The sequence below is a fragment of the Lepidochelys kempii genome, chromosome 4, assembly GCF_965140265.1.
Source record: "Lepidochelys kempii isolate rLepKem1 chromosome 4, rLepKem1.hap2, whole genome shotgun sequence".
In the NCBI taxonomy this organism is placed as follows: domain Eukaryota; kingdom Metazoa; phylum Chordata; order Testudines; family Cheloniidae; genus Lepidochelys; species Lepidochelys kempii.
This window is the reverse complement of record NC_133259.1, coordinates 30,288,851-30,302,398: the sequence shown is the minus strand read 5'-3', so window position 1 is coordinate 30,302,398 and position 13,548 is coordinate 30,288,851. Positions and strand designations below refer to the sequence as shown.

At 36.8% G+C, this 13,548-nt stretch overlaps 1 protein-coding gene across 21 annotated transcripts in view; it reads left to right on the top strand.

Moving 5' to 3' along the window:
- The window catches only part of TBCK (TBC1 domain containing kinase), a 281,017-nt gene that overhangs the window by 66,362 nt on the left and 201,107 nt on the right, over window positions 1–13,548 (top strand). For 20 of the 21 annotated variants that reach the window (XR_012158526.1, XR_012158514.1, XR_012158513.1 and 17 more), the window contains 9 exons: window positions 766–914; window positions 2,105–2,243; window positions 4,588–4,687; window positions 6,927–6,976; window positions 7,398–7,527; window positions 8,501–8,599; window positions 11,455–11,517; window positions 12,411–12,537; window positions 13,244–13,294. Coding sequence is in view for 1 of the 21 variants with exons in the window: in XM_073340839.1 (XP_073196940.1) it covers window positions 766–914; window positions 2,105–2,243; window positions 4,588–4,687; window positions 6,927–6,976; window positions 7,398–7,527; window positions 8,501–8,599; window positions 11,455–11,517; window positions 12,411–12,537; window positions 13,244–13,294 (908 nt within the window). In the remaining 20 variants the exon portion in view is untranslated. The remainder of the gene's footprint in view (window positions 1–765; window positions 915–2,104; window positions 2,244–4,587; window positions 4,688–6,926; window positions 6,977–7,397; window positions 7,528–8,500; window positions 8,600–11,454; window positions 11,518–12,410; window positions 12,538–13,243; window positions 13,295–13,548) is intronic. The other variant, XR_012158524.1, reaches the window with a different exon arrangement.

The window sequence follows — 13,548 nt, the reverse complement described above, 5'->3', positions numbered from 1 at the left end:
TGTTTGGAAGTAAACTATTTAGTCACTTTTAAGTTGCCAGGTTTTCCCTTTTTGGAAATTTGAGGTGTTTATTGTAGCTGTACCATAACCAACATGATTGGTAGCATTCTTGGTCTCAGTATATTAGAAAGAAGAGGTGGGTGAGGTAATAACTTTTACTGGGCCAACTTCTGTTGGAGAAAGAGACACAAACTTTCACAGAGCTTACACAGAGCTCTTCTTCAGGTGACTTGAAAAAGAGCTCTGTGTAAATTTGAAAGTTTGTGTGTCTCACCAACAGAAATTGGTCCAATAAATGATACTATCTCATCCACATTGTTTCTAATGTGCACTGGCATGAGTGACCTCTCTTTTAAAAAAAAACATTTTAACTACAGCATAGAGCCACTCACTAACCAAAGGTGAAAAAAGTCTCATTTATGACCAAAAGAACACTGGAATATCTCATTGCGTTACCTTTGTTAATTAGTTTATATCTTCGGTAAAGACAGAAGAGCCTAACTTTTGGTTGAGAATGCTTGATCATAGATAGGCTGTAAGATGTAGAATATACAGAATTATTGTAAATAAAATGGCTCACAGTGAACTGATTACCATATGAAGCTTTACATTTTGATTTGATTAACAAGAACATTTCTTTAGTGATATGAGAGTCCACAATCTTACCACTTTTCATTTTTTTATATTAGCTAGATTTTTTTAAATGGGCTTTACTTTTTTTTTCTTACTGTTCTTTTTTCCACTTTTTAAAATGCTTTACTCAAGGCCAACTCCAGACCAGTTACTGTGTGACAATGTGTTCAGTGAAGTGGCCTCTGTATACCCTCCCTTCCACAAACCTGCCAGTCTGTTCTCCTCCTCTCTGAGATGTGCTAATTTAACTCTTCCAGAGGACATCACTCAGCTGTGTAAAGGTAAAAGTGGGTAGCAGGGATGGGGTGTGGCAGAGAGAAAAGGGAAATAAAAAATAAAATGTTGCCTGTAGAGGACAGAACATGAAGGAATTGATTTTTTTTTCTGCTTACAGATTGCTAAAGTATTAATATTACATTCTTGTAGCAAGATCTTATTGTTTCCTAATGGTTATTGAGTAGTATTAAGGGTTTATGTGTCTGTGGGGACACTAGAGGACAGAGAGAGGGTATGTTCACTTTATGCATCATCCTCTATAATAGTCACCTATTCATTGTCCTTGATCTGCAGGGTGAGGTTTTTTTTATGACGTTTTTCAGCATAGTTCTGAGGTGCTGATTATTTTTTTTTTCATATTACTATGTGGTCATTTGCAGACGGGGCTCCTTGGAAATATCATGTGAAGGTTGGCTGTAGCTCCATTATTAAAATTTACATAGGCAGCAGGTGTTGGAAGTAGTGGAAATTATAGGCTGTTGGCAATTGTTATAAAGCACAATCTGTGTGGGAGAGGCTACATTTATAAAAGTCTATGTTAAAACTTTGCACTTACCTGACAGTATGTTCAAAAGCGATGGAATTTTCTTTTACCCTTGTTTGAAATCCCCACATGAGTGAATGGGCTGCCATTACCCTTTCCGATAAGCTCAGAAGTTTCTTTTTATTTTGGATATTCTTGTTTATTAATATTGTGAAGCTAAAGTTACAATTGTTAAAATTGAAGCTGAAGCCAGTACCAGCATGTGTGTGCTGCATGTAATATTTTGGTAAATTGAGGCTTTTAAATGTGAATCACTGGTTCAGTGGTTGCTGTTTACTCTTAGCTCTTTGTATTGTAGAAAAGAAATAAAATTTTATATTATGGGTAAAATAAGCAAAAAACACACTTTCATTCAGTGTACTTATCTGACTTGTTCAGTTTTCTGGCACCAAATCAAACTGCAGACATTCTTTCACTTTTTTTTTTGAATGCAAGACAACCCTATAGTGTGTCCAGCTGCCTTTGTCTTCCCATGAGCCTTGCTTTAGGATATTGCAATGGGAAGATCACTTTTCTTCTAACTCTGCAGTAGGCCATATGACCCTTCAAATCTAATAACCTCTTTCTAACTAAAATGTGTTTAGAATGATTATGAAAAATATGAACTGCTTAAAAAGCTGTAATTCATTTTAATTTGGCTTTTGTTAATAGATGAAGACTGTGACTACCTAGCAGAAAGATCGATTGAAGAGGTGTATTATCTCTGGTGTTTGGCTGGAGGAGACTTGGAGAAAGAACTTGTCAACAAGGAAATCATTCGATCAAAACCACCCATCTGCACGCTCCCCAAGTAAGGAAAGGAAAACACTTCTTGGGGATGGAAACACGAGGAAAGGGGTGGACAGAGAAGTGTAATGTTTCCAAAAAAAAAAAAAGTGTTTTTAGAAGTTCCAACTTCTTAGTTTCAGAGAGCAATTTGAAAACAACATCCTGAGCAATAGTAAAAGCCTCAACACTTCCCCATATAAGCTACTATCATTCACTGTTATCCCACTTGATTTTACACCACCCACCCACGCTTAATATTGCCTCTGAAAAATTTGCAGTAGTGTCTGGAAGGTTCAAAATACAAATTATCAACAGGCTATAAGATTCCATTTCTTAATCACATGATCCATTTCCAGTATACCATAGCACTAAATTATGCTACATTACTCAGTACAAAAAGCTGCATATTTAGTTACTATACAATATAGTAAATTAAAATAAAAACTTGCCAGTTCTGTTTACATTTACATAGACCTACAATCCCATACAGTCAACACATTTCACCAGAGATTGATCAATCATTTTCTTTTCATAAAAATGATATTCTGCTGTGCAGGATTTATGGAATTATGACATAACTTAATGTACCCTGGAACTATATCCTTTTTGAAATCTTTACAATGTGTTTAGGCTCTGGTCCTACAATATAATATAAGTGGGTGGATCCCTGTACCCATGCAGATCAGATTGCAGGATCAGGTGTTTAAGTAATATGTAAAATCAGCTGTGTATTTCCAACAGCATATTTATTTTTACAGAGCAAAAGATAACGACAAAGTTAGCGTTTGGTTGGTGGCATGAGATGAGTGACGTTTTAGTGAGTGCAAAGTAATTAGTACAAAATAACACACACTAGAAAAAATAACCCCAACTATACGTACAAAGTATTTCTTCACACAATGCACAGTCAGCGTGTGGTACATGTTGCAAGAGGGTTTGTGAAGGCCAAAAGTATAACTGGGTTAAAAAAAAAATTAGATAAGTTCCTGGAGGATAGGTCCACCAATGGCTATTAGCCAAGATGGTCAGGGACACAACCCTATGCTTTGGGTGTCCCTAAACCTCCAATTGCTAAAATCTGAGACTGGATGACAGGGGATGGATTACTCAAGATCACCCTGTTCTGTTCATTCCTTCTGAAGCATCTTGCACTGGCCACTCTCAGAAGACAGGATACTGGGTTAGATGGACCATTGATCTGACCCAATATGGCTGTTCTTATGAGTGATTATATGACAGCAGATAACTGACTCAGCTCTTTATCTGTTAATTTCCAGAGTTTCAGGGTGGGGAAAGGGGGTGGAGAGTGTGTTTAAGCAGTAGAATTTTTGTGATGAAAATCATTTTGTGGGTTAGTTGGCCTCCATTAAAACATACTTCCATCCTTTTGTTTTTAGTCACTTTTTTTACATTTAAATGACTTTCTGTATTATTTGGATTGTAATCTCTCTCTCTCTTTATTTTTTTATATATAAAATATACACACACACACATTTCTGCCTCTGAGTTTAATTAGTCCCATTAATATCTATACTGAAGATGAAATATTTCTTCATTCAATGGGCAGATCCTAATTTCATCTCATTAGTGAGAAGCAAATAGAGACTCTGGTATTATAGATTCATAGTTTCCAAGGCCAGAAGGGACCATTGTGATCTAGTTTGACCTCCGTCCTGTATAACACAGGAAAAAAAAAAAACTACATGGCCAAGTGCTCCCAGGATTTGAACCCATGACTTCTGGTGTAGAAGGTGGGAGCCTTACACCTGTGCCCATAGCCTGACTAGATCCATGTGAACTTAGTTTCTTGAAAATCAGCTCAGTACAGTATGTTCTAAAATACTCATTCTGTTGGATCACCCTCATTTGGATGTATCCATAGTTCTGAATAATTATTCTGCTACAGCCACACAGATAAACACCTTATAAGATCCTTTTGAATGACAGAGATATTTATTTCCTCCTTCCCTCATAATGCAAGAAGCTCGTGTATTTCCCCCTGTTAATCATGTTGTGTGCAAGGATGAGGAACAGAAGGGAATGTTAATCTAGTTCTGTTCTGCTTTGAAGAAGGTGTAAATGGTATTCTAATATGTGTTCAGTATCTAGAAAAAAAGATAAATAAGATTTTTTTCATTCAGAATTATTCAAATATTACAAGCTTTTTGCACACTGCTTTTGAAGGCAGTTCAGTGTAATCAGGAGTACGGTACAGTATAGTTCTAGGAGTTAGTGGTTTTTTTTTGTTAAACAGCTGATTATTGTAGAATTTTGCTCTTTTTGTTTGTTTGTTTGTTTTTTAGTATGCGATATTATTATGTCCTTTAAAATAATCAGGAATTGGGGTTCTGTCTTTCTCTTTGAAGCTTTTTGTTTGAAGATGGTGAGAGCTTTGGGCAAGGACGAGATAGAAGTTCTCTCCTAGATGACACAACTGTGATACTGTCGCTGTGTCAACTCAGAAATGTAAGCAAAATGCATTCCCTGCTGCCTAGAGAGAGACAAGGGGGAAAAGGTAGTACCTTTATTGGACCAGCTTCTGTTGGTGAGAGAGACAAGCTTTCGAGCTTACAGCGTTTTTCTTCAGGGCTGGCAAATGTACTCAGTGTCACAGCTACATACATTTTACTTTTTACTAAATGTATTTAGCTGTGACATTCTGTGTACGTTTCCCAGACCTGAAGAAGAGCACTGTGTAAGCCAAAAGCTTGTCTCTCTCACCAACAGAAGTTGGTCCCGTAAAAGATACTACCTCACCCATGTTGTCTCTCTAATATCCTGAAACGGACATGGCTAAAACAGTACTGCATACCTTCTTAGCTGCTTGTAACTCAATTGCAGAAACAGTTTATATTTGAAAGAATGTAAGAGAACAAGTGCTGCTGTTCTTTCAAAATACCATTTCAGGCATTCTCTCCTGGACATTTGGCTGCTCTGGATCCAGTGGAAAACTCCTTGCCCCAAGTTAATTAGATTCTGAATTAGATATAAAATAAAAAAGAAACCATTTTGTCTGGGAGAAATTACTGAACTGGGTTTTTTTTGTTTTGTGTGTGCTACTCGGTGCATTATGTTGCAGTAGCTATGTTTTTACTGGGTAATTGTGACATCCAGTGGTGGCTTAAGTTAATAATAAAGAACGAGTTATCTTTGCTTCAGATGATACATCTTTCAGAAGTTTCATTTCTGTCTCAGATCAGCTGACTTTACTAAATGACATGTTTACTACGGTTGCTGAGTTTCCCATGGTTTAACCTCAGTCTTTGGAAACTTGAATCAAGTCTGCAGCTGTTAGGCAACTGGTTTTAAGAGATCACCTCAAAGATTCCCTCAAAATTACTGAATATAGTTCTGTTTCACCTCCATTAGAAAACCACATTGATTAAACAATAACTAATCAAATTATTGTTAGGGTGCTTCGGGTGATTGCTGATTCCAGGGTTTACCATATTTCTTACTGAAATGTTGTTTTTTCTCATTGTCAGTTTACGTGTTCATTCACATGCGGTTTTTATTTTAGAGTTCTATGTTAATGCTGCACAATTGGTATTTTGTATTTAAAGCAATAAATAGTATCCAGTATTAGTTTGAGGGAAGATGCCATACAAAAATTAAATGGATGTTACAAATGGATAACTCAGAATTTTGGTCCATTTTGGCTTGAATCCCTTTACTTTCTAGAGTGTTACAGGAAATGAAGCATGAGGTAATCAAGTCTGTGCACTCTGCATAAAAACATGCTGATGAAGCAACAAAACTGCACTATTTTACATTTAATGCATGAAAACTGATCAAATAAGTGTTTTATTACAACATGCAGCAACTGCAGTGGGGTGAGTTTCTGGCATATAAAATCAAATATCTGTGCCTACAGATACAAATGCAGTAGTGGATAAATATACAGAGCTTTCATTTTTGAGAGGATAGTAGCCTGAATCTTGCTAATCTCTTAGCCAAACTTGCAGTGTTAGTTGAAAGATTTATATTTATCTTTTGGAATCTTCCAAACACAACTCATGGAACAGAGCACAATGATTGTAATAAAAAAAGGATCAGTGATGAGTGAACTGAGACTCTGAACTGCTCTGTCAATCCCCAGGGGAGATGGCACTATACCTTCAAGTTAGAGATTGACCTGCATAACAGAACACTACAGGGAAGATGGTATTAAACTTTAAGCACGTTGATGTCTATAAACTTCCGTCTCACCTGCCTGTCACCTTTCCCCAGAACGTCTCTATTACTGTCTGTCTCTCAGAAGTCATTACTAAAAGAGATTTAATTAGCATAATTTTAATTTTTATGTCACAAGAAGTACCAGATTCTGTTGTTGGTTTATAACTACCTGAATCAAAGTCCTTGTCAAAGAAAAAAAAAACAGCCATTTAACAGTGTTAACCTATTAATATGTGGGGATGTTTATGTGAACAGGATTAATTTTCAGAGTTGCTCAAAGTGTAAACAGAATGGCTTCCATTGATTTTTTTTTTTTAAGAGTCATATTATTAAATTTTGCATGCTACTTATCATTTAAGGGTGGACATTCCTTCTTTATCAGAACTAAATTAATATTTAGGCAAATATTAGTACAAACAGTTAAAAGTGACTAGTTCTAAGTTAATATTTTTCATATTCCTCAACTGTACCAGTTAAGGTACTGAGAAGCATTTTGATATTAAATACTTTTTTTTAATCTTAATTTCAGAGACTGAAAGATGTTGGTGGGGAAGCATTTTATCCATTGCTTGAGGACGAGTAAGTATATATAATAGCATTAATTATTTTTGAGTGGAGGTTTGTATTATAGCGGAACATTGCACGATTGGACCAAGGATTTCATAAAGAGAAATCTAGTGTTAACCTCCTATATCCTATTTAGATTCCTGAAGCCAATAGGAGCTGCTATCTGCTCAGCACTTCAGAAAATAGGTCTGCTTATTTAGGTGTCTAAATGTGAACTGAGAAGTGTAACTTTAGTTACTTGGTCTTGCAAATCTGGACTTTGGTATTTACTGTATAGCACTGAGTGCACAAATGCTGATCAGTAGCTAGTAACTTTTCCTTTCAAAATTGTTTTCTAACTTAAAAACTCTTTCCATTATACATTCTTCTTTTTACATCTGATTGCAGGTATTGTTATTTAGCCAGTCTTCACTGCTTTCTCACTCTATTCCAGGCAGTCAAATTTACCCCATTCAAACAGTAATAATGAGCTATCTGCAGCGACCAATCTTCCTCTGATCATCCGAGAGAGGGACACAGAGTACCAGCTACACAGAATTGTTCTATTTGACAGGCTACTGAAGGTATGGATTCTTAACAGTACTGCAATAACCTCAGTTATCCATTAATCGAATGGATTAACTAAAGAACTAAGCAATTGCAAGTGGAAGCAGAGAAGTGAGAGAGGAAAATAGAAGAGAACTAGATGCAGAAGTAAATCCAAGAGAAGAGGGAAAATAGGAGTTAGGAGAAACTACAAAAGGAAGAGGCAATTCTAGAAACCCCTACAATAAGAAAGGCCTTCAAAATAGAAATACAATGAGTCATTACTGTTAACACAGTTGCATATGAGAGAGGACACTGAAGCATCTCGTATATTTTCTAACAGCAGTGGGCAGTGCACACAGCCAGCAAATTAAACACAAGTGGTGTAGCCTCAGATAGGACAGTAACACTTTTGCATTGCACATTCTGGACTGAACACTGGTCTTGCACATTCAAACTAGTCAAAACTGTGATATCACTGTGGAGGGGGAGAGGTTTATTCTTATGCCAGGGTATTTTGAATTTTCTCAGCAATATGATTATACACATTTTCGTGTGGCTCGTGTGTGTAAGAATACACATAAGTAAAGTGATGGGTTCATTCAGATTTTTTTTACACATTGTAATAAGTATTGCACTAACTCTGAGACATTTTTTTAAGAAGTCAGGTATATATACTATGAAAAGGAATACTTAATGCAGAAGAAATTAGAAACTCTGCAGACATTACTTATATTTAAACCTTTCAAATGTAACAAAACATGATAGGCACTTTCTTTCCTGTAAAAAGGTGTTGGACTGGATTATCTGAATCAATATAAGTAGATGCTTAATCCTTGTCTTTTAGAGAGGAATTGCACCCCTTTTAGATTGTAAAATTTATATACATTAATTAAGTATAAGCAGATTTACTGTGTTTGTCTCCAGTGGCTGAGAAATTTTTCCTAAAGGAAGGATCTTGTTCATTTCAAGGAAGTCGTGGGGGGTTTTTTTGTTTGTTTTTTTTTGCAGGCTTATCCATACAAAAAAAATCAAGTCTGGAAGGAAGCCAGAGTTGACATTCCTCCACTTATGAGAGGTTTAACCTGGGCTGCCCTGCTGGGTGTTGAGGTAAGAGTAAGAGAAAGGATGATTCACACTAATTACACATACTAGGGAAAAATGAAATGAGAATAATATTTGAAACTATGTGAATAAATACAATGTTGGGGCAATTTTTGCTTCACTTCATGATTTCCTTTCTGTACAGTCAAGGAATGTTGAACTTGCCTGGGTTTTAGTTTATTTTTGACTTTTCCAAAAATGATAAGTGCCTAGGCATCCTTGGCAATATTTAAAAATGCCACTGCTGTTTAAAAACAATATATTATTATTATTATTATTATTATTTTATTATATAATAGCTCCAACAAATACATTTAGCAATCTCCTCCCCAATCAACAAGGGCTAAAGAAAAAAATAAAAACTCTGAGGAAAAAAAAAATCTCCTTTCCATCCCACTATGACATTCCGGGGTTCAATTCAGACCACTGAAGGGTTGTGTCACTATTTGCCGTGCAACCTGGGGTGCTTCTCAATGCTTTTCTGCTGTAGCTCCCAACCTAGGCTATTTACAAACAGCCAAACAGCATGCAGGTCATATCCTGAGTGTCTGTTTATATCCACAGTCCTGGTCCAATAGCTCTGACCCCAGCAGCCTGTCAGCAAACACCAGCCACAGTCTGGCTTCCAGCAGCCTTGGTTACTACTTGCAGGGTGACCCCACCATACTCGCAGTCCTGGGTTTTCCCCAAAAAACATGTGTTTTGGAGTGTGCAAACCTCTTCTGGACAGTCCAGATATATTAGGTCCATTGCTTTTTTAAGGTAAGATAAGATCCCATGGGAAGCAAGTTTAAGGGGGGAAACAGTTCAAAAGAGTTGGCAATTTTTCAAAGAGACATTATTAAGTGCACAAAAGCAAACTGTCCCACTGTGTAGGAAAGATAGGAAGTATGGCAAGGGACCACACTGGCTTGACCAGGAGATCTTCAATGATCTGAAACTGAAAAAAAAAGTCCTACAAAAAGTGGAAGCTAGGTCAAATTACAAAGGGTGAATATAAACAAATAACACAGGTAGGTAGGGACAAAATCATAAAGGCACAAAATGAGATTAAACCAGCTAGAGATATAAAGGATAACAAGGAAACATCTACAAAGACATTAGAAGCAAGAGGAAGACAGAGGATAGGGTAGGTCTGTTGTTCAGTGGGGGCCAGGGGGTGGGGTGGGGTGGGGTGGGGGAGATGACAATAACACAAAATGTGGAAATGGCAGAAGTGCTAAATGAGTTTAGTAGCAATTGGACATCTAACTTAATGACAGTGAAAATGAGGTAGAATCAGAGGCTAAAATAGGGAAAGAACAAGTTAGAAATTACTTAGACAAGTTAGATGTCTTCAAGTCACCAGGGCCTGATGAAATACATCCTAGAATTCTCAAGGAATTGACAGAGGAGATATCTGAACCATTAGCTATTATCTTTGAAAAGTCATGGAAGACAGGACAGATTCTGAAAAGGGAAGTATAGTGCCAGTCTATAAAGAGGGGAATGAGGGCAACCTGGGGAATTACAGACCAGTCAGCTTAGCTTCAGTACTCCCGAAAGATAATGGAGCAAGTAATTAAGCAATCAATTTGCAAATATTTAGACGACAATAAGGTGATAAGTAACAGTCACTATGGATTTGTCATGAACAAATTGCATCAAACCAACCCGATAGCTTTCTTTGACAGGGTAACAAGCCTTGTGGATAGGAGGGGAAGCAGTAGGTGAGATATATCGTGACTTTAGTAATGCTTTTGATATTGTCTCACATGACCGTCTCATAAAAAAACTAGGGAAATACAACCTTGATGCAACTATAACGTGAGTGCATAACTGGTTGGAAAACCATTCCCAGAGAGTAATCCGTGGTTAACCATCAAGCTGGAAGGGCATATTGAGTGGGGTCCTGCATGGATCAGTTCTGGGTCCGAATCTGTTCAATATCTTCATCAGTGATTTAGAGAATGGCATAGAGAGTACACTTATAAAGTTTGCGGACGATACCAAGCTGGGAGGGGTTGCAAGTGCTTTGGAGGATAGGATTAACATTTTAAGTGATCTGGACAAACTGAAGAAATGGTCTGAAGTAAATAGGATGAGATTCAGTAAGGACAAATGAAAAGTACTCTCCTTAGGAAGGAGCAGTCAGTTGCAAACATACAAAATGGGAAATGACTGCCTAGGAACGAGTACTGCGGAGAGGGATCTGGGGGTCATAGTGGATCACCAGCTAAATATGAGACAACAGTGCAAAAAAAGCAAACATCATTCTGGGATGTATTAGCAGGACTGTTGTAAGCAAGGCACGAGAAGTAATTCTTCTGCTCTACTCCATGCTGATTAGGCTTCAGCTGGAGTATTGTGTCCAGTTCTGGGTGTCTGGGTATTCAGGAAATATATGGACAAATTGGAGAAAGTCCAGAGAAGAGCAACAAAAATGATTAAAAGTCTGGAAAACATGATGTATGAGGGAAGATTGGAAAAAATAGGTTTGTTTAGCCTGGAGAAGAAAAGACTGAGGGGTGGTTATGATAACAGTTTTCCAGTACATAAAAGGTTGTTACAGGGAAGAGGGAGAAAAATTGTTCTCTTTAACCTCTGAGGCTAGGACAAGAAGCAAGGGAGATTTAGGTTGGACATTAGGAAAAACTTCCTAATTGTCAGGGTGGTTAAACACTGGAATAAATTGCCTAGGGAAGTTGTGGAATCTCCATCTTTGGATGACAAACACCTGTCAGGATAATACTTAGTCCTGCTGTGAGTGCAGTGGTCTGGACTAGAAGACTGCTTGAGGTCCCTTCTAGTCCTACACTTCTATGATTCTATATATTGTAAGGGCTTTTTTGTTTATTTAACATGTTCTTCTTACACTTTAGGGTGCCATTCAAGCAAAGTATGATGCCATTGATAAGGACACTCCAATTCCTACAGATAGACAAGTAAGATTCCTTTTTAGTTTCAAGTACTGTCACTTAAGATAGAGCCAAAGGTTTTTCCTCCTATTAACTGTAAGTCAGCTGTTTTATTGCAGCTGATGCTGCTGATTATTATTTAATATTAAAATTTTTTCTCCCAGTTTTGTAATATGTTTGTTCAGCACAAAGCAAATTGGAGGGCCACCAAAAACAAACAATAGTAACCCAAATTTAACAAATACGTAAAATGAAATCTTGCATTTGAGTCAAAAACAGTATTTTGAAACAACAAAGGTAAAGATGTCATTAACAACCTAGCAAACATTTAAAAAAAAGTCCCTTTCCCTTCAGTACTTATTATGCACCTTGGATTTAGATTCTGAAAGACACACGTCATCCCCAAATCCCATCGGCTTCAACTGACGCTGAAGGCACGCAGTACTTGGCGAAAATGGGTTCCTGTTCAGTTAGGTTCTCCAAGAAGTTCTGTCAAATGGTAAATGGCTAAAGTCCTACCAAATGGCTTTTCAACTAGCCCAAGAAATTTTTTTCATCGAATTGGGCCTTTTATTGTAATAAAGAACAAAGTGACATTAGCATCCTGAGAGATGCAATATGAGAGTTGAGCTAGAAATCAGTACAGCAAAAAATGCCCTTTTTATTTTTGAGGGGAAGGAGCTGTATTTCAAGAGTTCTTTTGTATTTTTAATCTGTGTGTGCAGCTCATGGAATGCTCCCTTTTCCCCCAGTTCTGTTTTGGAAGGTGAGGAAGAAAACAGATTGTTTATGTCGGTGGTTTGACCTAAATGCATTGGCTGCATTCCAGTTCTGTCAATGTTGTGGAACTTCTGTGGTGCCACCTCAAATATCCCTGTTCTCTTTTTTTTTTTTTTTTTTAATGTTTGTCTGTATTGCAGATTGAGGTTGATATTCCTCGCTGTCATCAGTACGATGAGCTGCTGTCATCACCAGAGGGTCATGCAAAGTTTAGACGGGTATTAAAGGCATGGGTAGTTTCCCATCCTGATCTTGTGTACTGGCAAGGTGCGTTCAACACGTTAGTAAGTTTAACCATTCAGTTGAAAATCTGTATAAAAGGGAAGATTTACTTTAAAATATATAGACACTTCCTAAGTAGATCAAAAGCAAACACACACACTTCTTTTCTCTGCTATTTCTTTTTTTTTTTGTTCAGGAGAATTTGAACTTCGATTCAGTTGTTCATTTACAGATGTCAATATAGAAATGTCTGGAGAATATATCTGTGAATTACTGAAAATTTAGTATTCTTATATATTCCATTCTATTTGTAATGTAAATTTGCCTCAATTGTGTTTTATAAAAATTGATCTTTCGTCGTGCATTTTAGCATTCCTTAAACTTCATACACTTTGTTTTTAAAATGTTCTGTTGGCTAATGCTATTTAGTGCAAAGTTAAACTGCACTGAACAGTTATTAAGTTAGATTTTTTTTAAGAGTAATTTGCTGGAGCATTCCTGAAAACTGTGACGAAACTGGAAAAAGTCCAAATAATCTACTAAGTGCTGTACTTCTAGGTTTTAAAATATTTTTATTTGCCTGCAGTTTTCATATTTTTTCTCTGTATAGTACATTAAGGGTAACATTACAGGTGTCTTAATCCATCTTAAATATGTAAGTCTCTCTGATAAATGAATGCATTTATCTTATGTGTTATGATAGTGAAAGAGAAGCTTTTCATAGTTTCTTCGCATTTTTTTCTTCCCTCAGGTCTTGATTCGCTTTGTGCACCATTTCTGTACTTGAATTTTAACAATGAAGGTGAGTACCTTCTCTCTAGAATAAAACCATATCTCCATCCGCCTCGTGTGCCCACACATACATATGTACACATGTGCGATATATACCACGTTATATATCACAAACAGGTATAAACAAGATTTCAGTGAGTTTTTAACTACAAGGGAAGTTTGAAGCTAAAATCATTCGGAACAAATGGTCTGTTGCCCAGTGCTAAATTTTCCTGAAGGATTTATTTTTAAATCATTTTAACTCTCAAACTAATTACCAGATTC